This window comes from Palaemon carinicauda, chromosome 38, assembly GCF_036898095.1.
Source record: "Palaemon carinicauda isolate YSFRI2023 chromosome 38, ASM3689809v2, whole genome shotgun sequence".
NCBI lineage: Eukaryota > Metazoa > Arthropoda > Malacostraca > Decapoda > Palaemonidae > Palaemon > Palaemon carinicauda.
In genome coordinates, this window is record NC_090762.1 from 27,896,505 (window position 1) to 27,924,146 (window position 27,642).

The following is a 27,642-nucleotide window of genomic DNA, read 5'->3' on the forward strand; positions in this document are numbered from 1 at the left end:
CAAGCGATTCAGCAATGCCAGATCTACATTATGGATCTGAAATTGAAGTAAGGAGAGTAGCATCATCTGCATATACAACAAGCCCGTTTTCAAGGGCAAAACCATATATCATGTATGTATACAGTATGAAAGTAATGGGCCAAGAGCACTGTCATGAGGAACCAAAGAAAGTAGCATCATCTGCATATACAGCCCAGTTTTCAAGGGCAAAACCATATATCAAGTATATATACAGCATGAAAAGTAATGGGCCAAGAACACTGCCCTGAGGAACACCACAATGCCCATTCATATACTCACTATGGTGCCCATCAACAACACCTCTTTGCAATTCAATTATCAAAATTTCAATAATGATGCTAAGAAAAGACCCACCTATTGTGCACTGTTTTGAGTTTGGAACAAGGCTCTCATGATTAACATAGTCAAAGGCAATCTCTAGAAACTTCTCAATCACATTCAAAGGATTTTGTACGGTATTGGAGATTGTACGAGGGGCACTGCATGCTCCAAGGCCTTTGCATAAACCAAATTGCAACTATGGAACAGATTATTAACTTCAGCATATCTATTTACACGTTTTGCTAAAATGACGTTCAAAAACTTTAGGTATGGAAATTATGAAAATTGGGGGATAATCAATAGGACTAGAGCTACCATAAACACATTTACCAAATGGAATAACATAGGCTGATGAGGTTGGCAGGTTAAAGTCTCTATGAACACAACCCCATTTTCCCCTAAGAAATTAAATTTTGTACACAAAGTTCTCTTACAATTAGCCCTGATGGAAGAACTCCCAATAAAATCTCATGTTCAACTGCATTGCATAATGAAAGGAAAAATTGCTATAAAGTAGTTTTGCTATGCTATCAATGCAAGTTAGCATCATTTAGCTTTACTGTACCAATAATCAGTCAACTTTTAAGACAAGAAAAAAATGTTGAAAATAAATAAATGACACCCAAAAAGAAAAAATTAAGGAGAAAACAATGACACACATTCAAGCAACTCTTTGGAAATATATATACAATACATCACAGAATTAGCATCAGCAGATTACAAATGGATTACAGCTGGCCACTTTCCTCTGATAAACTTCCGGTAACAACCAAAGCTACTTCACCAATATCATTATTTTGGAATAGATCTATTTCTCTGCAAGTAACAAACAAAAGCTGGTGTAGAATGCTCAAGGTTATAAATTATGTACCAACAAAAATGTGTATTCTTACATACATAAAAGTGCAAAATATCATTCTGTTTTATCAAGGCATTCTCTTCCACAGATTACATACTATCTCTTGAAAAATAAACTTTCATAATGGAAACTTTCAATAAAATTTATATTTCTTACAGTAAACTTAAATCCTTTTCAACTCTCATTTCCTTTAGTTTTCTTGGCAGATATGATACAAAGTAAAGATGAAACTGGGACAAGACTGAAGAATAACAAGAAAAGAATGCTACAACCAAACCATAAGAGTGAAAACTCTGCTGTTTAAGAGGTTCCGTGACATCATTAAATCTACGGAAATAATGCAGCCAAAACGAATATCAATTCAATTAGAAGTTTCAAACAGAAGCCCTATGATAAAACTAAACACAGTCTATCAACTGGTATAATGCATATCTAACAATGAAAACAAACTTATAACTAAACGCTCCAAAAAAGGCAGTAACTGCTAAAATTCATAACCAAGCATATTCAAATGATTTGCCTCTTTAATGTACCAAGATGCATTTATTCTTTTTCATTGATTTATACAATGTTGCAAAGGATTAAAATACTTCATGTCTAATAATTGACATGACTGGCATTGCTAAATGTCTAAAACTAAAAGCTATTGCTTTTTCTCTTAAAAGATTAATTCTAACGGACCTTACTCTCAGTTTAATATTGCATTTCCACAATGAACAAGTTGTGAACTCAGAAAGTAGGATGATAATATAGGTACAGTATAAGCGTGTGTGTTTCTATGAACTAAAAACAAATGTAAGTATTAAATCTTCTATATATTGTTAGATTGTAGAGTATATCTTATAACAAATAATTTGATACATTAACAAAAATTCCATTATGAATTAACAACTTGAATAATATCTACAGTAGTTACCTATTCTTATTATCCATGCTTGGTCATCTAAGGTAATGATCAAAATACAGTATGACAAAGTATTACCAAATATTCTTATGAATTCAATATATGTATTCTATACATTTGAAAATCATGATACCCAAAATTATTTGTATAGATATAGATTAAAGTAAACTAAAGACATCATTAAAGATTGTGCTGTAATTCCTTCATTCCAATATCATAATAATCCTGAAGACGACTTTATGCCATACATAAAACAAACTAGATTACCAGAATAACTTTACAACAATAATGGAATAAAAAGTTCTAACCAATGGGATCTATGAAAAAATATACATGAAACGCATTTAGAGGCATTACAATTGAGCAAACTAGCATACCTAATATCTTCTCATTACCTCTACTCTTGAATGCCCAGCTAATCAGTATAGTATTTATCAAATATAATTCTTAATACTGTATATACATCTTTGGTAATTGGTTATTCCGTCAAATGCAATAGCAATATTTAATGTTCTTTTTTAGAGCATCTCATGCTGGCTTGGGATTAATTTTCTATACTACTACGTAGAGAGGAGAGGTCCCCTTTTTTTTTCATTTGTTTGATGTCGGCTACCCCCTAAAATTGGGGGAAATGCCTTGGTATATGTATGTACTACTAAGTATGAGGTCAAAGGTTACAAATATCTTTGAATAAGAGCAAATTGGGATATGAGCATATAAATATGAATTGGGTTATGAATATATCTGTCTATGGCAAAAAATTTTGCACCATGTGAGCACAAAATCAGTCACATGATGCCTACTCCACACTATGTTCTCACAATTTTAACCCTATTTCATGCAATTTTAAAGAAAAGGCACAAACGGTCATCTCAAGATAGGTTCCTTGTCAAAATTAATCATAAGAGAGTTAAAAAAATGATCAAGTGTTCATGAAGTAAATTAATTGTTTAATGTTTAAGTGTATTTGGGACTTCTGGAAGGCATTAAGTGAATTTCTTTAACTTCTTATGGCAAAATTTATTCTAGAATATGAGCTTTTTAGGTCGTGAGCTTATTCAAAGAGCGAATTAAAATTGTAAACCAAGGTACTTCTGTGATACTGTACCTCACCTTCTTTGTCCTTATATTTCATGACAAGTATTTTCCATGCAAGGGTTGGCGACTCTGCACACAGTTGATTTTGTGTGATGTTAACTTTTCCAATTTTTCAGGTTGTTGAAATTGCTCAGTTGAAAGCAAGTTCATCTTCCGGAACTTGTGAGTAAAATTCTCAAAAACCAAGTCATTACAGGCCGAGCAAAGTATCAGTGCAATATTCCATCACAGATCACTGATTACAGAAAAATTACACTTGCTGGATATATCTTAATTTGGAACCAATTCTTGCATTTTCTTTCAAGGATTGTGGTTAACTTTAAACAGAATTTCAATCTCTTGCAATGTGAAACTGTTCCTTGATGAAGTCTGTGATTTGCAGCATTGTTAGGTTGTTGGCTTCTAAAATTAAATAACTGTTTAGTTTTATTTATCAGGAGTAAATGCATCATCTTCCAATGTTAGTTTGGAAATAATTGAGTAAGCAACTCCTAAGGAATCTAGTTACTTCCTACAAGCATTTTAAATCTGGAAAGGAAATCTTTTGTTCTTGTTGTAGATTGTGTGGCACTTCTGGCCAGACACAGGCTCTCACAATATTGCAGCCTGCAAGTTTGAAGTGTTTCCATAATTTTGAAATAGGGACAAATTGTGTGAAGCCTAGAAAACTTGGTACTAGTATGGTGACCTTTCCATGTGAAATAAAGCTCTCTTTATCTCACCCATTTGTTTTTTTTTTTCCTCTTCCCTCTATTGGTTCTCTGCTTCCAATTAGAGTATTTGCTGACAACAAACCGTGCATTCTCTTATGAACGATGAGTTATCTGACATGGTAGTTCGTGTACATATTTATACCTTGAGGCTTGGAAGTTAGTACAAACCAGTGATGGGATACAATCTGGTTGACTTTGCATAAAATCAAAAGTATCTAATTGCAAATATTACTAGATTCGGGTATTCCATGTAATCTCACTATGAGTCTGGCAATGGCTTGGCAGCAACAGGGATTTCCTCATGGAAACAAAAAGTTTCAATGAAATCATTTAGGAAATACCATAACAAAAACATGAAAAATTTTAAGTAATTTTTATTTTTCCTAACATACTTACCGAAGAATTACCTCTTTGGAGGGTCCTTGACCTCTCTCTCAAATTCGACCAAGATTTCCCGCGCTACCCCCCTATCTCGCTCCCGATAGTTACTACCCCCGCCGCCAGGATAATTCCTTCGGCCCGGATTAGAGCAGGTCACTGCTTTTCCCGGGTCGGGACCTCATTAAGTTCTCCGTAAAGCCCGACTTGGCAATGGAAGAATGGCACTCGGGGACGGAAGGGAGGGCCATTACTTCAGAGGTAATTCTTCGGTAAGTATGTTAGGAAAAATAAAAATTACTTAAAATTTTTCATTTGTTCCGACACGAATACTTTACCTCGAATTACCTCTTTGGAGACTTACACTTTAGGAGGCGGGAGAGCCATTCTGCCACTTGGTTAGGCACATGGTGCCCGGAGGGCTACGTAATGCAGGGGTACAGAGAGCGGTTAGGGGGTAGCCGTGGAAAACTTACGCTTATAATTTAATTCTTACCTCTTGACATGTTCTCTACTGACTTCTCCTGAAGAAGTAGGGATGAGTCTATTCACTTGTTGGGGACGTCTTCCAGCCTGCCACTACACAGCTTGGAGGGCGGCGATGACTGTCCCAATGGAGAATCCATCCAAAGACTTTCTTGAGTAGTCTTTGAGGTAGTGGGCCGTGAAGGTCGACTGGTGTGACCAAGTGCCGGCCTGCAGGATCTGGCCCACTGCCATATTTCTCTCAAAGGCCAAGGACGTGCTCAGGCCCCTGATGTCATGGGGACGGGGAGTGCCTGGTACCGCCACCTTGTCTTCTTCATAAGCCCTAGTGATGACTTGTCTCAGCCAGAAGGAAATAGTGTTCTTGGACACTTGCTTCTTATTAACGCCTGAAGAGACGAAGAGGTTCTTGGCACCTGGACGGAGATGGGCCGTCCTTTCCAGGTACTTCCTGATCGTCCTGACCGGACATAACTTCAGGTCGTCCGTATTACCTGTCTTGGGAATGGCCGGAACAGAGAAACCTTCGAACCTCGGGTCCCAGACTGCTGGGTTCTGAGTTTTAGCTACAAAGGAGGGTACGAACTTGAAAGATATCTCCTTCCACCCATTGGAGTGTGCCACGTCGTAGGAGAGACCGTGGATCTCACCTACCCTCTTAGCCGAAGCTAAGGCTAGCAAGAAGACTGTCTTGAGGGTGAGATCTTTGTCCCCGATATCTCTGAGCGGTTCAAAGGGAGGAAGAGACAACATTTTCAGGACCTTGGCCAGGTCCCATCTAGGCACTCTCCTGGCTTGGGGAGGACAGGATTGTTCGAAACTCCTAATCAGCATCCCTATATGTCTTGATGTCCCTAGGTCGATGCCTTTCAGGAGAAAGACTTGGCCTAAGGCTGCTCGCACTCCTTTAATAGCTGGGATTGACATTCCTATTTTATCCCTAAGATACACTAGAAAATCAGCTATGTCAGGGACCGAGGCTTCGAGAGGTCTTATTTGTTTTGTCGCGCACCATTTCGTAAAGGCGGCCCACTTCGCCTGGTAGACTACGGTAGAGGATTTTCTTAGATATAGGGACATCCTCTTAGCTGTGGGGGAGGAGAACCCCTCCTTCCTCAGGAGTCGCTGGATAGTCTCCAGGCGTGAAGGCGAAGAGAGAGAGGGTTGTCGTGGAACCTGAGGAAGTGCGGTTGACTTAGTAGATCTGACCTGGGGGGCAGAGGCCATGGCGGATGGCTTGCCAGGTCTTTCAGATCCGCGAACCACTCTCTCTCCGGCCACCAGGGCGCTACCAAAGTCATCTTTAGGTTTTGGGCGGTTCTTACTCTGTTGAGCACTTGTCTTAGCAGCGAGAAGGGGGGAAAGGCATAAACGTCCAGGTTGTCCCACCTGTGCTGGAAGGCGTCTTCTAGGGCTGCTCCTTCGTCTGGTACCGGGGAGCAATAAACCGGTAACTTGGCGTTGAGCTTTGTTGCAAATAGGTCTATCACCGGGGAGCCCCATCGTTGAAGGATGAGTCTGGCTACCGCTGGTTGTAGGGACCATTCCGTCCCTACTATCTGACCTACCCTGCTGAGGCCGTCGGCTAGCACGTTCTTTTTCCCGGGGATGAACCTTGCAAGCAGTGTTACCTGGTGTTCGTCCGCCCAGTGCAAGATGTCTACAGTGAGGTCGCACAGTTCCTTCGACTTCATGCCCCCTTGCTTTTTGATGTAGGCTACCACCGTGGCGTTGTCGCACATTAGGGCCACGGTGTTTCCCTTCAACCGACTTGCAAAGTGCAGACATGCTTTTTGTACTGCTTTTAGCTCTAGGACGTTGATGTGGTGATGCTTTTCGGTCTCTGACCAGGTCCCGCTTGCTGTTTCTTCCCTCAGGTGGGCTCCCCACCCTAGGCTGGAGGCGTCCGTGAACAGGAGAAACTCGGGAGGACAGGACCCGAGGGGCATCCCCTTGAGGGAGTTCGACCGGCATCTCCACCATTTCAAGGCTGTTTCCGTGTGCGGAAGGACTGGGATCGATATTTTCTGAGAGCCTGTCTGGGACCATAGAGCCTTGAGGTTCCATTGTACGGGTCTGAGTCGTAACTTCCCTTGGGGAACTAGCTTCTCTAATGAGACCAGGTGGCCTATCAGCCTCTGCCAGTCTTTCGCTTTCCTGGGAAGCCCCGACAGGAACGGCTGAATGATCTTGACGAGGTTCTGTATCCTGTCCTCCGAGGGGAAGGCCTTCCCCTGCACGGTGTCCAACGTCATCCCCAAGTACCCCATTTTGTTGGACGGCGTTAGGTTTGATTTTTCCAGGTTGATGATGACTCCCAGACTCCTGCAGAACCGGAGGAGGTCCCTTCCTTGTTCTTCCAAGAGGGCCTTTGAACTGGAAAGGAGCAACCAGTCGTCCAGGTACCTGATGAGGCGGATACCTCGTTCGTGAGCCCATACTGAGACTGTCGCGAAGACCCTCGTGAACACTTGAGGGGCCGTCGACAGTCCGAAGCAGAGGGTCCGGAACTGCAGGATCTGGGAGCCCCATTTTACCCGGAGGAACTTCCGACTCGACGGGTGGACTGGAATTTGGTAGTACGCATCCTTGAGGTCGACCGTCATCATAAAATCTTTCTCCCTCAAGGACATCAGGACGGATTTTGGGGTGTCCATCTTGAAGTCCGTCTTCTTGACGAACTTGTTGAGGGCCGACAGGTCTATCACCGGTCTCCACCCCCCCGTTGCTTTCTCCACCAGGAACAGGCGGCTGTAGAAGCCTGGCCCTGGGAGAAGGACTTCTTCCATGGCTCCCTTTTCCAACATGGAGGAAACTTCTTTTTGTAGGGAAGCCCTTTTCAACGGGTCCCTGGGAGCTAACCATTCTGTTTGGGTGGCTGGGATCAGAGGGGGTGAGTCCGCTATGAAGGGGATCCTGTAGCCTTCTTTCAGGACGGACACCGTCCAAGCATCCGCCCCATACGTTTTCCATGCTTGCCAATGGGGTCTGAGGCATCCCCCAACCCGAGGCTTGGGCGGGAGTAGGGGGCCTCTCCCTCTACCTTCTCCTAGAGGAGCGGCCTGATCTGCCCCTCTTCGAGGCGGAGTAACCCGACCTGAAGGAGTTGGTAGAAGCTGTAGTTCCCCTGCGGGAGGGCTGAGGAGATGATGACCAGGAAGAGGAGTGGGCGTCCCTCCTTGAAGAGCTGGGACCCGCTTGAGGGGTCACGGTCCTATCCGAGGCTGACCTCTTATACGGAGGTCTCCTGGAGGATGAGTGCTTAGGGACGTTGACTTCTCTCCTCTTGGACACCTTCTCCATCAGTTCTTCCAATTCCTTCAAAGGAAACAGGGACTCTCCTCCTAGGGGTAGGGTGCGAATGGCTCGTGCCTGTCTGTCTGGGATCTTCCTTGCTACCCTGGAAAGCACTGTGTCCCTCTTCCGGAGGACCCAGTTGGCCGTCAGGGAGAGAGCCTGGTATGCCATAAATTTTAGCGCTTTCCCCCCGGAAGTGATAATGTCCGACAGGAGACTCTGTTGTTCCGGGTCGTCGGGGTCTGTGGAGGCCTGTACATCCAGTAACGTGGAGGCCCACCAGTCCAGCCATGAAGTGACATTGATCATGTCCCTCGACATCTCCTCCATCATGCCTGCTTCAGAAGCCGAGAAGGACACAGGGGCTGAGCCGGCCCTTTCGTCCGAGCCGCCTTGCCCTAGGACATCTACGGCTGAGTCCACTCTACAGGGACCCGGGCGACGTCCTGCTGGAATATAAGTTTTGGCCTGTAGTTTCAGACCCTGGAGGAGTTTGGAGGAACTCTGGGACCTGGGGGCCTCCGCAGTGCTGGCCACCAAGTTATCTATGTACTCCTGGCCGAGTACTAGGTCTGGGGCGAGGGGCAGGGCCAGAGAAGACTTCGGCAGGACGTCCCGATGTGTGTACCTCAAGAGGCTCGACCTCCAGGTATTGACCTTCGGCACCTCGGGTTCAGGAATCCCATGAGTCGTCCTGATGCGGGCTACCACCTTCCTGTATGCGGAGTCCTCCGACGGGGAAGCCTCGCCTCCGTCGATCGAGGTATCGGCTTGGTTGGGGGGATCCGTGCTTGGGAGGTAGACTGGCCTCTCCCTACCAGGTCCCAGGGAGGCCCTCCCGCAACCGTAGGGCGCACCGTACCCGGTCGGGTCTCGCCGTGTGGCGGGTGCCACCGACCCAGGGAGGCCTTTCGACTGGGCCAAGGCTCTGGACGCGGAGGACACGGTCCCGGTGGGAAGACCCGAACCCGGCAACCGGTCCTTCCCGCTCGACGTCCGACCCGGTTGGGCTGGTTCGGTCGGGCTGTCCTCTCGGAAGCGCGCTTCCTCCCGACGGGTGGGGTGAACCGAAGGCCTCGAGGACTTGTGCCTGATCGAGAGGTCCTTCTTGCGTGGCCGTTCGAGCGGTTCCAAGTTGTATGTAGGCAGTGACAACTTGGAGGCTCGATCACTGGACCGAGAGTCTGGCGAGCGGTGCTTCTTGGAGTCTCCTGGGGGCACGTAAAACCATTCTCCGCCGCCGGGAGAGACTTCCCTCTTGTACCTACGGGAGTGAGAGCGTGGGCGCCTCCTACCGTGCCGCGACCTCGACCTAGAGCGAGAACGATCGCTATCGGTCCGCGCTCTCTTACGATGCCGCCTTTCCCTGCGTTCTCCCTCGGAGGATGAGCCTTCTTCCGAAGAGTCCGAGGGCGCCACGTTCTTCCCGTGACGACTGCTAGAGTGATGCGCAGGGGAGGCCCTTCGCCGCCGATCATCCGAGACCGGGCGCTGGAGAAAGTCCTCGGGAACTGCCGTGGATACCGAGGGTACTGAGACCACTCCGCCCCTACTAGAAGGCCATGGACCCAGGGATACATCCATCCTCAGCGGAGACCTCCCTGGAGTCTTCGGTAATTTCCAACCGAAGGAGTCGCTACTCGGTCGACGAATTCTCGAGTGGTTCTCTTCTGGCGGGGGGAAACCCGACGCACCGGCCCACGAGGGCGGGGGGGAGACCGAGACCGCCACACTGTCCCATACCGGGTCATCCGAGGAAACGTGCTCCCCTGCCACGTGGCCCGATCCGCCCGAAACACTCGCGGCCCTTCCGTTTACTCCCGAGGGGCCAGCCCTTGGTTCCTCCGTCACACTGGGTTCACTTGGGAGGACACTATGGGTCACAATTACACTGTGGGCTTGCTGGGCACTCCTCTGCGAAGGAGACGGAGAGGCCGAGGCTTCGTCGGACCGATCACTGACCGACTGTAAGGAAGTCACGCTATTCACTTTCTTTGGGGAACGCTTAGATGACTTCTTTTTCTTAGTACCAAAACGTACCCACTGAATTCCGTCCCAATTCACGCACTCGGGACATGTGTCCGAGGAGGAACAAACTTTACCCCTACACGTGGAACAAAGAGAATGCGGGTCCACCTCTGGTTTAGAGAGGAAAGCCCCACACGACTTTCCTGCTCTAGGACCAGGACAACGACGCACGTTCTCCATCGTTCGCACACGAGTTACAGAAAAGTCTGGATAACACAAGGGAAACGGACTGAGGACACTTTTGCGAAAACGCACTATCGCAGAAAAAACACAAGTCCGTAAACTGGGAACACGTGGGAACACAACGCGCTGATCGAAAGATTTAAAACGAGAGAGTGAGATGCTACGGATCTCACGACCAAGAACTTAATGGGGTCCCGACCCGGGAAAAGCAGTGACCTGCTCTAATCCGGGCCGAAGGAATTATCCTGGCGGCGGGGGTAGTAACTATCGGGAGCGAGATAGGGGGGTAGCGCGGGAAATCTTGGTCGAATTTGAGAGAGAGGTCAAGGACCCTCCAAAGAGGTAATTCGAGGTAAAGTATTCGTGTCGGAACAAATTCAATTTTAAAAGAGCTCAACACTAATATCCAAACAGACACTTAATTACAGATAACTGACTTTCAGAAAAAGAGATGTTAATGATGCAATACTATACACAAGCAGTGTGGCCATCCTGATGAGGATAAATTGTACAGCCAACCATATTACCTTATCAATTCATTCAGATTTATACTTTATGGGATTAAAAATTAGTTATTTCTGTTTATTGTCAATTATTTTGTAACCTTTCACCCTAAATTCCTATCAAGTCTGGATCTTCCTCAATTACATTCTTTCATAATCAGCTACCCCAAAAAATTGGGGGAAGTGCCTTGGTATATGTATGTATAATTATCTACATCTTCCGACTTCTTTTGATCTGGTTATTTCCACGTCTACTAGTTTTCTGATGGATTCTATTACATTTTTGATTGACGGCTACTCCCCCCTTTCTCCCCTACACACAAACCAACTTCACCTTTGAGATGTCAGTTTTTTCCTCAGCATCAGGAAATTATATATTTCCCAAGTTTTACCATTTGTAATATGATCTCACAAAAGCAATAAGGTCATGATCTTTGCATTTAATGGTAAAGTCAGGTCCTTTCAAAATCTACACTTTTCTTGTAAGAGTCTATTCGTCTGCACCCTAAGAGTAATACAGGTACTATAACTGCATTATGAAGGCTTATTCTATTCACTAAAGGGATACAGTACCCTTATCTAACTCGAACGCCTTATTTCCATTGACACATTTAGTTAAGCATAAGACTTATTTTCAGTCAATAAAAAAATTAAAGGTTATTTTCTGGTATTTTTACTGTTATAATACTTGTTGAAAAAAGTAAAAGAGATACTTTTATATAAAGTGTGACCTATGGCACAGCTTAGCCTTTAAGTGAAGCAATATCTACTGGGAAATATCACAATCTGATCATCTTTTTGAAATAAAAAAACAATAATCTTACAAATTCTTAAGCACGCAAAATAAATTAAGCACTTTCTGCCAAAGTACAAAAATTGACATTTAAAAACTGAGCTTGTCTTTTTATATAACCCATGATTTCCATTGCTAATTCCATAAAGTGTCACAAAATGCTCCCACACTAACATTCTCACATTGAAAAGAGCAATGAAATCAATTGACAATAAAAAAAATAATGAATGTGTGTACACAGTCAGTTCCTATCCACAGTTGTTCTTCTATATTCCATATTAAGAACTTCTGCCTCTGAACATTCTGTAACAAAATGGGCTTTTGGAATAATGTATTTGCAGCTATTTTCCCCCAAGATTCATTTCAAACTGCTAACATCTGACATCAACTGGAATACCTAAATAGAACCAAACAGAAGGAAACTGCAGGAACAGAGAGGTGATAAGAAATTTCTGTAAAAGAAATGCTGCATGGATAAAGACAGAAATATGAAAAGAAAAGAAAAGAAAGAAATAAAAGATGTGACAAAGAACAAGTGACAAGAAAAACATCAAGCTCACCATCAGATGTAGTCTTATTACTGAAAGGCACAGTTCTCAGTTTATAATACATGGCAACTTTTTACTAATCTTGATGCTTCCTGTAAAATGTAAAGATGCCATCTTGTAGTTGGTGGTTTTCCATGTACTTCACTGACATGGTTTGAACACTCTTATGGAACTCTAATCTATTTGGGGTATAATTAATTACCGCTTTATTTCATTCTGAAAGGCTATTAAGAGTATGAAACTTTAAATAACTATTTTGACTCGTATTCACTCCCTATCACTTAAAATTATGATCTTTAAATCGAATAAACTATAGCAGACAAAAGGAGCTTACTAAAATAAAAGCAGATAATATAATACATTTTCTTTCACAAATATTTATAAGCGAATTCTTGATCAGGCAACTCGATAAAAGTTTCCCAACAAAGTTTTGTGATTGAAAATGGCATTCAACTAACTACACTGTTCATGTAAATCTGATCTGTACAGATTATCAAATCATTATATTATTAAAAACAGGCTAAAGTTATTCAGTTATGTCCACCCTTCCATCACACTGGAAATGATACTTAATACTCAGTTCTTTGTGTAACGAAAGCCTGATTTGAAAATAGAAGATTATTGAGCAAATCTTCCTTGCCATGCTAAATACTTAAAATATTGATTGATGCACTAATTTTAGAAAAATTAGTTTCAGAAATGTATCGTCATTGTGAATGCAATATTCATGCAGTAACTGAAAATAAACAAAATCAAGAAAAAGACAAAACCCCCAAATTTCCTAAAGAAAATGACTCAAATGCTTAAATTTCAACATGAAAAAAATTAAGCTCCTTCATATCAGGCAAATGTTGGCGAAAAATATTTTACAAATAATATCATCAGCTGACTCTTTTTACCTCATCACAAGGCTATTACACATAACTTCTCATAATTACAAATAACCAGAGCCGTCTCAATTATTGCTAATAAACTCCATTACGTGTATTTTGTACAGCACAAATGACACCATTAGCCTATACAAGATATCAAGAAGGATATGGAACCAAAATTAGGTTCTATTGCTGAATTTTTTTTATCCATGAAAATTTAATTTAAAATATTTCAATGAATAATTTATGGTGACTGGACTGAAGCAGAATAATAAAAGATGCCATGAATTTCATAAAGTTCAAGTTCAAAGTATTAAAGTCGTTATCATAAAATAAATGAAAGTCAAAAGTTAATGTGTACCCCAACCTAAAATAATCTGAATAAAAATTTTGAATTTCTTAGGACAGTTATGGCAGTTAATGCAGTAATTTTATTTACATAAAACTATGATTGACTACATAACTGCACTAAACACAGTAACAAACTGGAAGTAAGGTTACAAAAGAATACCACTACATTGAATGTTGCCAGGAAATCATGTGAAAAAGCATTCCTCTTGATGTATTCAATACCATACTACTCCCCATTAACCTAAACAATAAACTTTTCAATGAAGTTTAACACCTGAAGGAAGATTAAAAATTTTAGCCAATAATGATAAATATGGCTATATAATGACTAACTTCAATTAGTGTGTCTTTGGAGAGGAAAACAAGGAAAGTGAATGGAACATACTACTGTATACTATATTTATGGAAGTTACAAAAATGACAGCCGTTATGCAATTAAAGAAGGTTGGGACTTAAAAGCCTACCCAAAACTTGCATTCAGTCCTGTGTATATATACATAAATTTTTTATTTCTTTGCTTCTCCTTCATCGATAGCATAGCCAATGTCAGTTATGTAACTATCAATAAATAGAATATTTCTACATTATTGCTCTTTTCCTCTCTAAGATTTATGCTTATATCTTCATACAATTGTTCAATATATGAGCATATTCATGCTTCGAATACACCAAAGTACTGATATTGTTCTCTTAATTTTGATTGTACTCTATTAATACAAACATTACTAAGGTTTTTCCTAAATAACAATCTTTTGCTACTCTAGTAAACTATTCTAAAATCGTATTTCCCTCTTAGAATAACTGCCCAAGAATAATTATGGATAAATACTAATGTTACAAAACTACTACTGTTACTATGAAGAATAATGTCCCTCCCTTGCTCTGATTTGCTTGAATAATTTTACCAGCCACTTCCAAAGCAGTAAGTTTTTTTATTACAGTGTAAACCCCAGAATGTATGCTACCTTACCTCGGGATATGATTCACTGGATTGCTGTGGGGGGTTATGAGCTCCTCCAACAGCACCACCACCTGATGTAGCTCCACCTCCCATCGCCCCATCGTCTGGATGAGTTTCTCCTCCCCCGACTGCCCCCTCAAGAGGGGGTGGTGGCTCTTGGGGGGGTTCCTGACCCATGGCAGGAGGAGGGGGGTCCAATGTCACCACACGGTCGAGTGCTGGATCTGCAGTCGCTTCGGCAAGGTCGGTAACTGATTTGCTTTTCACACACTGAAAAGGAATATTACATTCCATTAATCATGATGAATATATAAAACCTGTGTTGAAAAAATTTTTTGCAGATGAATTACATGGAATGTTATCTTGGCAAAAACTGAAATGAATATCATATTGAGTAAGTTTAATAAAATAGTTAACAAGCTACAATTATTCAATATTACACACTAGACTTACTGTCATGGGTAGATACAGTACTATTGAGGTAATATGTTATTAAAACAGAGGAACTTATCCATTCCAAAAGCGTGAGTAGCGAGACAAGATTTGACTACCCTAATGTTTGATCAAATCTGTCATTAGTTCACTGTTGTCAGCATTTTGGAAACAAATAGAGCCTCGATGAAGAGTGCCTGCAAAGATAAAGGAACTGTCTTGTTTGGACCAAGACGCCATTGCCTTAATCAGTGGAGTTGGCAGTTTTTGAGAAACCGAGCATCGAGGGATATCCTTGTTTATGAAAAATGTCATCAGGGAAAGACACATGCCGCGCTTTCGTCATGCTTCACAAGAGGTCCAGATTGCATTAGAAATTTGCAATGAAATGCAAAATTGTCAAAAAACGCCTTGTATATGGAAATGACGACTGCACAATGTAATTAGTTCCGCCCATAAGTGTATATAAACTTCAAGAAGAGATTGTCCATATGAGATAGGACAGGACATAGGATTGGAGGAACTATGTCCAAAGCAGATGGGAACCACGTCCAAACGAGATAAGAAGCAGAGAAGACCAGAAGTCTGATAGAGCCAGTTTCCAACATTCCCTTTAGACGACAAACGCCTATCTCCAACATCCTGTTATGGCTGAGAAGAGACAAATTGAAGCAGCCAAACTTTCCTGCTTGTGATGAGAAATAGCTAACTCTGCCTGCAGCATGGCCTTGGTTCTACTCTATCATCAAATTCTTGGAGAAGACTTCTGACATCCCAACATGATTCCACCCTTTTTATGACGTCTTCGAATCCGAAGCCATAGTGCCAGTTTTGCCTGAACTTCAGCAGCCCTTCTGCGACGTTCTGAAGCCTGAAGCCTTCGTACCATTTCAACATCTAAAGAAAACTATTCAACATTCCTTAAGCATTTCTACCTCAATGACTGTTCCCTTATTCTATTAACCCTTTTACCCCCAAAGGACGTACTGGTACGTTTCACAAAAGCCATCCCTTTACCCCCATGGACGTACCGGTACGTCCTTGCAAAAAAATGCTATAAATATTTTTTTTTTTTTTATATTTTTGACATTTTTTTGAGAAAATTCAGGCATTTTCCAAGAGAATGAGACCAACCTGACCTCTCTATGACAAAAATTAAGGCTATTAGAGCAATTTGAAAAAAAATATACTGCAAAATATGCTGGGGAAAAAATAACCCCTTGGGGGTTAAGGGTTGGAAATTTCCAAATAGCCTGGGGGTAAAAGGGTTAATATTTTGATTGATTTCGATTTGTAAGTAAAAGTCACCAAAAAAGTAACACTGATTTTCATTATAAGTTTGTGAATAAACGTGTTGTGTTTTTTTGTGTGTTTATTTTTTTATATTCATTTCCCACATTTCATTGGGTTGTTGTCGGAAAGTGGATCTTGGGAAAATTTGTCCAAAAAATAGGAACACTGAAGATATCAACTTCCCAATCCCAACCACTAAAAAGCAGGCCATGAGGTTTCTGGGTATGGTTTCTTATTTCCGTCGATTTGTGCCCAATTTTTCAGATATAAGAGCTCCCATAACCAATTCTTTTAAGAGGGGATGAAGCTTTGTATTTAATGAGGAGTGTGTAGAAGCTTACAATAAATTAAAGGCCGTAATGCTTCACAAGTCAGTACAGTATTTTCGTTACCTGATTTTAGCAAGGATTCTAATTTAGGGATCAATGCTAGTGACATTGGTATAGGAGTCTTATTGCAAGAAGTGAATGGGACGAAGCACCCAGTCGCATATTATTAAAAGAAACTAAATAAAGCTCAGCAAAATTATTCAACTATTGAGATGGAATTGTTTAGTTTAGTTTCAGCTTTGCAACACTTTGACATTTATGTACGTAGTACAGTAGTCCTATTTCAACTGTGAATACTGATCACAAACTGTTAATTCATTTGAAAAAATATAAGAATACGAATAACATCTCATGCATTAGAGTTTAAAATTACAAGATTATAATCTGAAAATATTTCATATAAAGGGAAAGAATAATGTCCTAACTGAAAGCCTTTCCAGAGATTTTTCAGAGTAAGAAAGGTTTCTTTTGTTTTTTCCCAATAAACAATTTAAGTTTTTCTTTTTTGTAACACTACCATATTTTGTTGTGTGAATGGAGTGCCAAAGAATGTTTTGCTGATGTTAAGATGAAGCTTCATGCAGAGTTGTTCCTCTGTTCAGGGATAAATGTTTTTTCCTTGCAAACCTTAAAAAAAATAAAATCTGTGTATTTTCTTATTTTGTTCCCTTGGGGGACCGTGTCATGGGTAGATACTGTACTACTGCAGGAATATCTTATTAAAACAGAGAAACTTATTTAGCAGCGAGACAAGATTTGACTACCGTAGTGTTTGGTCAAACCTGTCATTACTTTACTGCTGTAAGCATTTTGGAAACAAACCGAGCCTCACAAAGAGTGCCTACAGTGATAAAGGAACTGTTTTGTTGGGACCAAGATATCATTGCCTTAATCAGTGGAGCTAGCGGGTTTAGAGAAACCAAGCATCAAGGGATGTCCTTCTTCATGAAAAATGTCATCACGGGTAAACACGTGCCACGCTTTTGTTATGGCTTAACATGAGGCCTAGATTGCATCAGAAATTTGTTCCAGAAGTTCCCATGGCATGATTGATGTGGGCATTTTTGAGGAAACCAATCGAGATGCAAAATTGTCAAAAAACGTCTTACATGGAAATGACGACTTCCCATTGTAATTAGTTCTGGCAATACGTGTGTATACAAACTTCAAGAAGAGATCAGACAAGTGAGGAACTATGTCCGAAACGAGATGGGAACCACGTCTTGACGAAAGAAGAAGCAGAGAAGATCAGAAGTCTGATAGAGCCAGTTTCAAATATTCCCTTCAGAAGACAAATGCCTATCTCCAAAATCCTGTCATGGCCGAGTAAAAGAGACTAATTGATGCAGACAACCCTCCCTACATCTGACGAGAAGTAGCTAACACTGCCTGCAGCCTGGCCTTAGGTATACACTATCAACGAATTCTTGGCGAAGACTTCATGTGTCCCAACTTGATGCCACCCTTTCTGTGACGTCTTCGGATCTGAAGTTATCGGGCCAGTTTCACCAGAACTTCAGCTGCCCTTCTGCGATGTTCTCAAGCCTGAAGCCTTCGTACCAGTATCATTTCAACAGCTGCAGAAAACTATTCAACATTCCTTAAGTATTTCTACCTTGATGACTGTTTCCTTTTTTCTATTAATATTTTGATTAATTTGATTTGTCAGTTAAAGTAACCGAAGAAGTAACATTGATTTTCTTAATAAGTTTGTGAATAAATGTGGTGTTTTTTTGTGAGTTTCTTTTTATATTCATTTCCCAAATTTTATTTGGTTGCCAGATCGTAACACTTACTGTTTCATACTATTCTGATAAAACTATAGTCTTCATATAACATGAGGTAAATGTATTTGAATTCTTTCCCCTTTGAACCAGATTAACATTCTAATCTTACAAGCGAGTAGAAAATTCCATTTGTTAATTCGACTGGAATAAATGGGGCTTGGGAGAATATTTTCTTTTTTTAGATATCTTTACTTGTATTTGACTTTCCCTTATTGGATAAGAAAGAATTCAAATAGTTTGAAACAGTTGAGAGGTCTTGAGAATAACGATGAATTTACTGTATTGTACTTTGTATTTTTCATTACATGGCACACAGATATATATCTAACCTCTCAACTACAAACAAACAAATGATTCCAAGATGCAAATTTTGAATAGCTATACAGAAAAACTTTCCTGTTCTCATACATATTGTACAGTACTTGATAAAGTCAAATTCCTGTAAGTGTAAATGTTGATAATTTTATTAAAGTATATTTATAAAATACTACTTTTGGATATAAAGCAGCAAATAACTCAACTCTTTCTTATGTTTTTCTCATTTACCTAAAATGATGTACATTAAAGTAGTAAATCTGTTCTTTTGTTGACCTCTACTATTCTAATTCAATAAATAATCATAAGTTTTGGATTCATTACTGGACAAAGCATTGGAATGAAGATTTGATATTGAACTGACCGTCCATGACAATTTACTGTCACTCTAAAAAGGTTTTATGCTTGCCAGTGAAATCCTTTAACAGAAAATACACCACACAAATCTCACTTACCTGAAAATCGACATGTCTGCTCTTGGCCTCTTCTTTCTCCCAAGACATACGTATAAAGGGTCGTTGTACATAGTTATATATAACTTCAGCACGGCCACCTGAAAGAAGAATGACTGGTAGAGGTACAAGTTTCATGACCAATCTTGAAAAAAGATAATTTTAACCTTTTGTGCAACTCAAAGCCAAGCTATGAAAAAACAAATATTGAAAGAAAAATTAAGGTAAATATGGAGAAAAAACCAACATCCAAGAATGAAATTGAAGCTACAGATACCGTACTTGAAACAAATACACATACCTGGTCTTTTCTTGATTTTTTCTTTGTAAGTAGGATATCCTTCGATGCCAAGACGAATCTTCTTGAGACCCCTTTCTTTCAAGACTTGCTTTGCTACATCTCTATTTTCAATGTACTTGAAGAAACGGTACATCGCAGTTGAGCATATGGCTGGAAAATTAACCAGATTATTGATAATACTTATTCAGTTTCCCTGCGATAAAATTGCCAGTCAATCAATAAGCACTGTACTTGCAAAATTATTTACATGAACTACATACAACTTTTGAAAAGGAATTTACTTTTCATACTTTACATATAGTGTAATGAATATTTGATAAAATACTTGAAACAACTTGAAAGGTGCACTGGAAGTTTATCAAAACATCAAAATGTCAAGTGTACACCAAAATGGGGTCCATCATCTTATAAGAATATCACAAATTCTTTCTTGCAGGAGAAATCTCTATTAGATATCAATGATTATATAATCAATATAAGCCCTTCACTGAATTTTGTTTACTAAAAGTTGTCTTGCTATGTTTGATGGTTCTTTGCAATCTTTTAACACTTTATTTTTTATTTTATAGACATTCTAGTTAGTAAAGCACATCGCTACCCACTTAGTTGAAAGTCAATTTCCTGATGGCTATATATAATTCTGACATTTGAATTATATATATACCAAGGCCCCTTCCCCAATTTTGAGGTATAGCAAACAAAAAAAAAAAAAAAGCAAAAGGGGACTTTTCTTCTCTTCACTCCTCCCAGCCTGAAGAGGGATTCAGCAGAATTTGGTTGGTGTTGCTTGGGTGCCACAGCCCATCCTCCCCCGTTATCCACTACAAATGAAGCTTTAAAGGATAAATCCCCAACTGCTGCTACCTCAGCTGTCACCAAGGAGACTGGAGGAAGTAGCAGGGCCTGCGGGAACTATGTCACAATCGCCCACCATTCATTCCTATTTCTATCACACGCTTTTGCCCCTCACATCTATCCTTTTACTACCTAGAGCTTTCTGCACTCCATCCACCCACCCAAACCTTGGCCTTCCTCTTGTACACCTCCCATCAACTGTTGCACTCAACACCTTCAGCAGACTGCCATTTTCCATTCTCTCTACATGGCCAAACCTCCTCAACACATTCTTATCCACTCTAGCTGCTAAATCATTTGTTACACCCCTTCTCACCCTCACTACTTCATTCATAACCCTCACTACTTCATTCATAACCCTATCGACTCAAGATGCACCAGCCATACTCCTCAGACACTTCATCTCGAACACATTAAATTTCTGTCTCCGTCATTTTCATTCACCACTACTCCATCCACACATCACAAATGGTACAATCACTTTCTCATAAAAAAACTCTCTTTACATAAATTCTTAACCCTCTATTCTTTACCACTCCCTTCCCAGCCCCCAACACTTTACATCCTTCATTCACTCTCTGACATACATCTACTCCACCTTTTGCAGCAACAACAGACCCCAAGTACTTAAACTGATCTACTTCAAGTAACTCCATTCAACATGTCATTCAACCTGGCACCATCCTCCCTTCTTGTGCATCTCATAACCTTACTCTTAGCCACATTAACTCTCAAGTTCCTTCTCTCACACACCCTTCCAAACTCTGTCACTAATCAACCCAGTTTCTCCCCAGAGTCTGCAACCAATACAGTATCAGCAGCAAACAACTGATTTACCTCGCACTCATGATCATTCTCATCTATCAGTTTCCATCCTCGACCAAGTACTCGAGCATTCAGCTCTCTCATAACTCCATCAACAAACAAAGTGAACAAACATGGCGACACCACACATCCCTGTCTCGGCCCCTCTCACTGGAAACCACTTGCTCACTTCATTTCCTATCCTAACACATGCTTTACCGCCTATGTAGAAACTCTTCACTGCTTGCAACAACCTTCAACCAATTTCATATAACATAACATTCCACATCGCCTTCCAGTCAACTTAATCAAAAGCTTTCTCCAGATCCATAAAAGCAACATACACCTTCTAGCCTTCTGCTAAATATTTCTTGCATATCTGCATAACTGTAAAAATGAGATTCAAACACCCCCTACCTCTTCTAAACCACCCTGTACAGTAATACCTTGAGACACAAATGCACTATGATACAATCTTTTTTTAAATATGACGATACATTGTATCTATATTTATACCCCAAAATGCGACGATTTCAAAAATTGTGAGACGCCATCGGTAGGTAGCAGAGTGTTCGTTCGGCTACCCGTCTACTCAACTCATACTACTGAAGTATCACATGTTGAGAGAGGAGCAAGAGTCCAATACCCTAATAGAGAGGATGATAGACAGTGCTGAAGCTCCTTCATCATACAGTAAAGACTGGATCCGTGGGGCCATACACCAGTCTCGACCGACTCCCAGGAGAGCCAAAGTTGAAGAAAAGGATGAGGAAGAAGAACATACACGTTTCTTCCCCTTTCGTGCCCTCACTTCACAAGGTCTGAGCAACCAATGAGAACAATGCTCCCCGGAGTGGAGAAACCACATGGGCTGCTCCAACAGGAACCCCAACACTTTGGATCACTGTCACTGGAGAGGGGTAAGCACGCTTACAGGAATCCGCAACACTGCTACAAAGGATCACAGGCACAGAGTGAGCATGAATTACTGGCCCTGGACCCGCAAGCTCACGGGTAGGGGTGACGGCAAAGTGGACACTACTTTCACTACTGCCATCACCAAGGGAGATACTGGCACTGGCAACCCTGGGAGAGAGATAACCATAGCTAATTGCTCCCAAAAACTTACCAAGGGCCTACCTGAAAGATATAAAGAGGCCCAAGCCTTGTTTTGGTCAAACTCCTTGTTAGCGGTATACATGGGGAACCTTACACTCGACCAGAACCTGAAAAACCTGCCGATATAGATCCGAAGGCTCCATGCTCTTGATGCATACTCACCTGGGACTGAGCCTGGGGTGAAAGTACAGGAGCAGCATTACCAGATACACTCAATGAACATAAAGGAAGAAGCAAAGCTCTCTTTCTCCCACTCGAAGCATACAACTGCCACTGCACAGGAGGCCACAACCTACACTTGGCACATGGGGCCAATTGCAAACAATATTACTCGTAGCAACTAAGGAGAGTGAGGATTCACATCCAATTTAATAATAACTGGATGTAATGACCACCCTTCTCAACAATCAGAGCAATCAATAGCCAGCATTCACTTCCTGAGAAAAAAGAAAAAGAATGGAAGTTGAATTACATGCAAAGCAGTTCAGTAAGCTTGTACTCATTGCGGCTGGAAATATAAGTGGAAAACTACTGCTCATCATCTGTCATAAACTAACTCACTAGCAAGTTCAACAGTCACTCCTACTCGTGCTAAAAACAGGGTCCTTACTTAAATGACGAATATTTGTATATAGTAGGAACAAATGTCATAAAAAAACTTGTGGTATTCTTTTTAAATCTATACATGATCATCTATAAAAATTATATGAATCTAGATTAATTAGAAATCATTCGCACAACCTACTTTGGCTGTATTCTTCTCCCATTTGAGGTGGATAATCGTCATCCCATTCCACTGTGTCGTCATCCAGTAATATAACAATATGGCACTCCCTGTCTCCCCTCTGAGCAGCAAGCACCATAAGAGGTAAGATGTGCTCTTCTAAGAAAACTTCAAACTGCTGACGAGCACCTTCATTACTTAGCTCATGCAAAAGGCCACCTGAAAAAAAAAATTTCAATCTAATGATGCTAAAATAGATCAATTTGATACAATGTAGCACCGACCGGCACTTGGTGAATAGATTAAACTCTATACCAAATAAATACGGTAAACCTATAAATATAAAAGTTTCTCTATATGAAAAACTCATTTTACAAAACGACATACAAAGATTTTATTGTCTCATATTACGAAAAAATACTCGGGATAAAAAACTAAATTCACACAGTTAGGTTAGGTTTATAAAATATTTCTAATGTATTTGGCTCTACTTAATTATACGAAAAACTCATGTAACAAAAGCCACTCCGGAACGAATTAATTTCGTATTACAGGGGTATTACTATATCAAACGGATTTACTGGTTTCAATACATAAACTTCAATATATTTTCATGTCTGAATAGCATACAGTACACAGTTTCTGACAGGATTAGTTAATACAGAAAACAGACATATTTCTTATACATAAAGGCATAGGGATGACAATCAGTAAATACAATACCGTACGTTAATCATGTAACTTACGTACCAATAATCTATTTAACCATCACTTGCCAGTACCGCAATTCTATCAAAATTATTCCCATTTACCGGGATATCTTTTTACCACCGAAAAATATAAACAATTACAGGCTTAGTATTAAGTTGACTTAGGACACATGAGAAAGGCATAACGTTCCCAGACCTCCGCCATGGCAGCTTATTTCTTGACCTTGACCCAGGACTTTCAAAATTGAATTACTTCCACGTCTCAACATAACATTTAATCCCTAAAAGTTTCACTACTCAAGAGTAAAATTGTGGCCAGGAAGTTGTCCACAAAGACCAACAGACAAATGAACAAATAGAGGCAAAAACATAACCTCCTCCCAATTTCATTGGCAGAGGTATCAAAGGAAAGATGCTTAATCTACCAGGCAGTTACCAATCCTATCTCATTCTTGTTAGCAGGAAAAAAAATGCAAAATGCATCTCTACTCTAAGGGCACTTGGAACAAAGCAGCTCCATAACTGTTTAATTTAATCCCAAAAAGGGAGGTCACAAGCATTTGATAAATACTTACATAGATATTTACTGTGACTTTGAGTGCTTGCTACAGCTTCATATATCAACAGCACGGTTGTAGTGTAATCCTAAGTATGATACATCAAGAATAAGGCCTAAAGTCTTTGTGCCACTTGAAGCTAAGAAAATGAATACCGGACCTTTGATATCAGTTTTGAGCAAGTATGCTACATACTGTGATTACATGTGACACTAGGAGTAAACAATAATTTTTTAATTTATTGAAAATCTAGGAAGATATATTTCATCTACCATTTTGTGATAAGAACAATAGAAATGCTACATGTACAAGACTTCCACACTGAGGGGAAAACTCATAAAACCCATACTGAAGAAAATGAGAAATTTACACTGTAGTGTAAAAAACATCAGGGAATACATGCCACATCACCTCAATGAGTAAATCAAACCTCTACAGAATTCAAGTTGAATCTTACAGCAATACTTCCATCAACACTTATAAGTCAACAACCTTACACTACTAACGAATTGAGGTTCGAAATCCCTAATATGGTGTACTTGATAAAAACTCTCTCCCACTTAACTCTCTTCAGCAAATGCTCTCTTGCATCTGCTTCCCTAAGTTCTAAAACCAGCCCCTTAATACCTAGGGGGGACCTTTCTCACTTCCTTCGAAACTATACCACTAAACTGTCTTTCACGCTCGGGTTCTCTTCATGCCTTGTATCGGTATATCTGCGATTCCTGTGCCATCAACTTCCGAATAAAAGGGAGCAGAAACTTCAAATTTTATATAATTTGTGTTTTTCCCAGCTATACAAACCTGAGTCTCTGATTCAGTTACTAGTAACAACAACAAATGATCTAAGAGAACTGCCACGGAACATCGTAGCTGGGTCACAACATGGCAAGGCTGATTCAGCTTCCCAAAGGGGTAATTTTTGCCAGGGGTGAAGTAGAATGAACATCAAGTGTTACATAATAAACAGGGGGACAATTTATAATATGACAAATACTAGAGATATTTGAGGCACACTTAGTTGCCTTGGGGAAAAAAATCCCAGGGTAGGCTTCAAGTGCAGAGATGATAGTCTCCTCTTCTGTGGTCTTCCTAGCCAAGAATGTTGGAGTAATGAATTCTGTGGCTGGAAACTGGCATGCATCTTAGGAGACTGTTAGATAGGTCATAATAGTCATACCGCCACAGCACCCATTGAGAGGATGTCCTTGAATGTGCCCTTTTACGGGAAATTATCCAAATGTGTGTTTCTTTCCATCCACCAGTTGAAAATTACAATTGGGCATGATCTTGCGGAATGCTGAGGTTGCGGCAAACCCACGTGTTACAGGCTCAAGGGGGGTTCCCTAGCGACGCTTCCCCTGAGGATATATAGATCTCCCGATTTTCTTTATAACAAAAGATGGAGTTCCTGAATGCATAGCATCAGAGCGTGCAAATGCTCACTAACAACATAAGTTTTAATGATTATGGTAATCAAGTAGTGCTGCTGAACACTAGGGTTGAGGCCATTCCACATAAATTATATGCTCATAAGGGGTTCCCTAATGACACTTCCCCTGAGGATGTAAAGCATCTCTAGATAGTGTGATGCTTGGAGAGAAGGGAGTCCCCACAAACCCTTTTTCAGAGCAGTCAGAGCTTTGAACACAAATAAGGGGTGGGATCAATATATACCTCCTCTTTGTCCTATAAGAAACTCACATTGCTCTACAGAACAAAACAACTAGGTGTTTGTTTATTCAGGAATTCCTTTCAGAGATAATGTCGTGACAGTTACCTGGGTTCTTTCTAGCCTGAGTCTGGATGATTGATTAGGCCAGAGGCAGGACCAGGAGGTAATTTCTGATGCCTTGTAATAGGAGGGGGCAGTGACTACACCCATGACGGTAGTAAGTTTCATGTTAGTCTCTGGTCACAGGATGTCTGTATTCAGGACGGAGAACTTGTTTCTGGCGACCAGAGAAAGTTCTTAGTCATTGTGAGCAGGGGTGTCAGAGCATTTGGCTGACTATAGATTTTATGACAAGTTCGAGAAAGGTGTTGATGGAGCTTTCTGACCATTCCTGGACTTTGGGAGGCAAGCTTGCTAAAGTTCAGGTACAAATTCCTCAGATCTGCATCTCATACTAAAAGGAGGATAAGATCATCACGGGAATAAAAAAATCCTTCCTGTGTTAGGATCCCTGGGAAGGAACAAACCCTTCTCACTTATTTGTTACCTGTCTGGAAGATAAGGGGTCAAGTAAGGATAGTTAAGTCCCTCACTAGGGCTCTTTCTGTTAAGTATCACTAGACTAACCTTAGGGAATGATTGAAGATCCTTCCTCCCGACTCAATAGTAGGGGAGGGGTAAATTATTCTTTTGAGAAGTCCCCCCCCAGCCCTGATAATGGAGCATCGATAGATCCTCCGGACAGAGAACCCTAGCATCTCAGCTAGGAGCCTGTTCCAAGATCTCTTAACTAGATCTGAAGTTTCATGAGGCTCTATAGAATCCATTTTAAAGATTGTCAAACGTTCCTTATCCCAAGAGGAGTGTGGTCTTGGAAACCTTTCAATACTAAAGTTAATCGAGTAGGGGTTCTCTATGACCAGAATGGATTCTTAGGCGACATGTAAAGCAAACTCATTGCGACTGGTTTAAGAGTGATCCTTTTACTCAGTCCAACACACTCTTCAGACTCATCATGAGACTAGACACATTGATTGTTTTTTAAATCATAATAAGGAGAGGTGACCATCTGACTGATCTCATTTGGAGATGAGGGACGAGGACGCTGGTCACTACCATAGTACTGGTTGAGAGCGTGATAACAAGTTATTTGGACTGATGAAAGATTCAGAGTAAGAAAATCTTTCAAGTCAAAGCTCTGTCAGGAGGAAAAGGATGATAAAACTCTCCTAGTCCTTTCCTGCATAGTGCTCATTGGTAGTCATGTCGTCTTGACTATTCCAAGGGAACATATAGGAATTACTGTATAACTCTCCGTACACATCCTTGTCAGGCTTCCAAGTTCAGGTAGATGTAAATACTGCCCTTAGGCCCTTATGCCTAAATGGTTCTTTTTCAGATAGGCATGTAGCTTTTCCAGATTAGAAAGGAAGCACTGATATCCTGTTTAACCAATGAACGGACAAAACAATGGACAAAACAGAAGGGCAACTTTCGAATTATCAGTGGGTATAATCTCAGGGCGTTATGTCCCTCCAAGAGACATGGGAAGGAAAGTTCTTCAGATAATAAAGTATACCTTGTTTCTCAGGACGGGTAATATTTCCCCCGGAGAAAAGGTTCTACCATCACATCCTGGTTCTGAAGGGATTATTCCTCCTTGAACCAGATAAAGGCTGTCAGCTCATGGCCATACATCTGGTCATCACTGTTTAGGATTAGCTCCCTTCCAAGGTAGGGCAGAGAGGGGCCTGTTGCATACACTATTCTTCCTGTCACAATCTTGAGTTCTGACAGGGTATGTGTAATAAATCATAGCTACATCTCGAAAGATCTTCAAGGTTGATTTGGCAAGGATTGCGGTCGGTACCTCAACACGGGTAAAGCGGTCTGGCTGCCCCATTTATAAGATTCTATGGATCTCTTATGACTCTGTAGAGGAGACCTCAGCTTAGGGGCCACATCATCATATA

The 27,642-nt window shown here is 40.9% G+C and overlaps 1 protein-coding gene across 8 annotated transcripts in view; it reads right to left on the reverse strand.

Moving 5' to 3' along the window:
* The window catches only part of mri (mrityu), a 189,160-nt gene that overhangs the window by 20,210 nt on the left and 141,308 nt on the right, over nucleotides 1–27,642 (reverse strand). For 5 of the 8 annotated variants that reach the window (XM_068362012.1, XM_068362011.1, XM_068362007.1 and 2 more), the window contains 5 exons: nucleotides 22,749–22,946; nucleotides 19,226–19,375; nucleotides 18,928–19,025; nucleotides 14,326–14,586; nucleotides 12,145–12,224 (listed from right to left, as the gene is read on the reverse strand). In XM_068362012.1, coding sequence (XP_068218113.1) covers nucleotides 12,186–12,224; nucleotides 14,326–14,586; nucleotides 18,928–19,025; nucleotides 19,226–19,375; nucleotides 22,749–22,946 — 746 coding nt within the window. In that variant the 3' untranslated portion in view covers nucleotides 12,145–12,185. Of the gene's footprint in view, nucleotides 1–1,037; nucleotides 1,159–12,144; nucleotides 12,225–14,325; nucleotides 14,587–18,927; nucleotides 19,026–19,225; nucleotides 19,376–22,748; nucleotides 22,947–27,642 lie in introns of those variants that run through there. The other 3 variants (XM_068362010.1, XM_068362008.1, XM_068362009.1) reach the window with 2 other exon arrangements.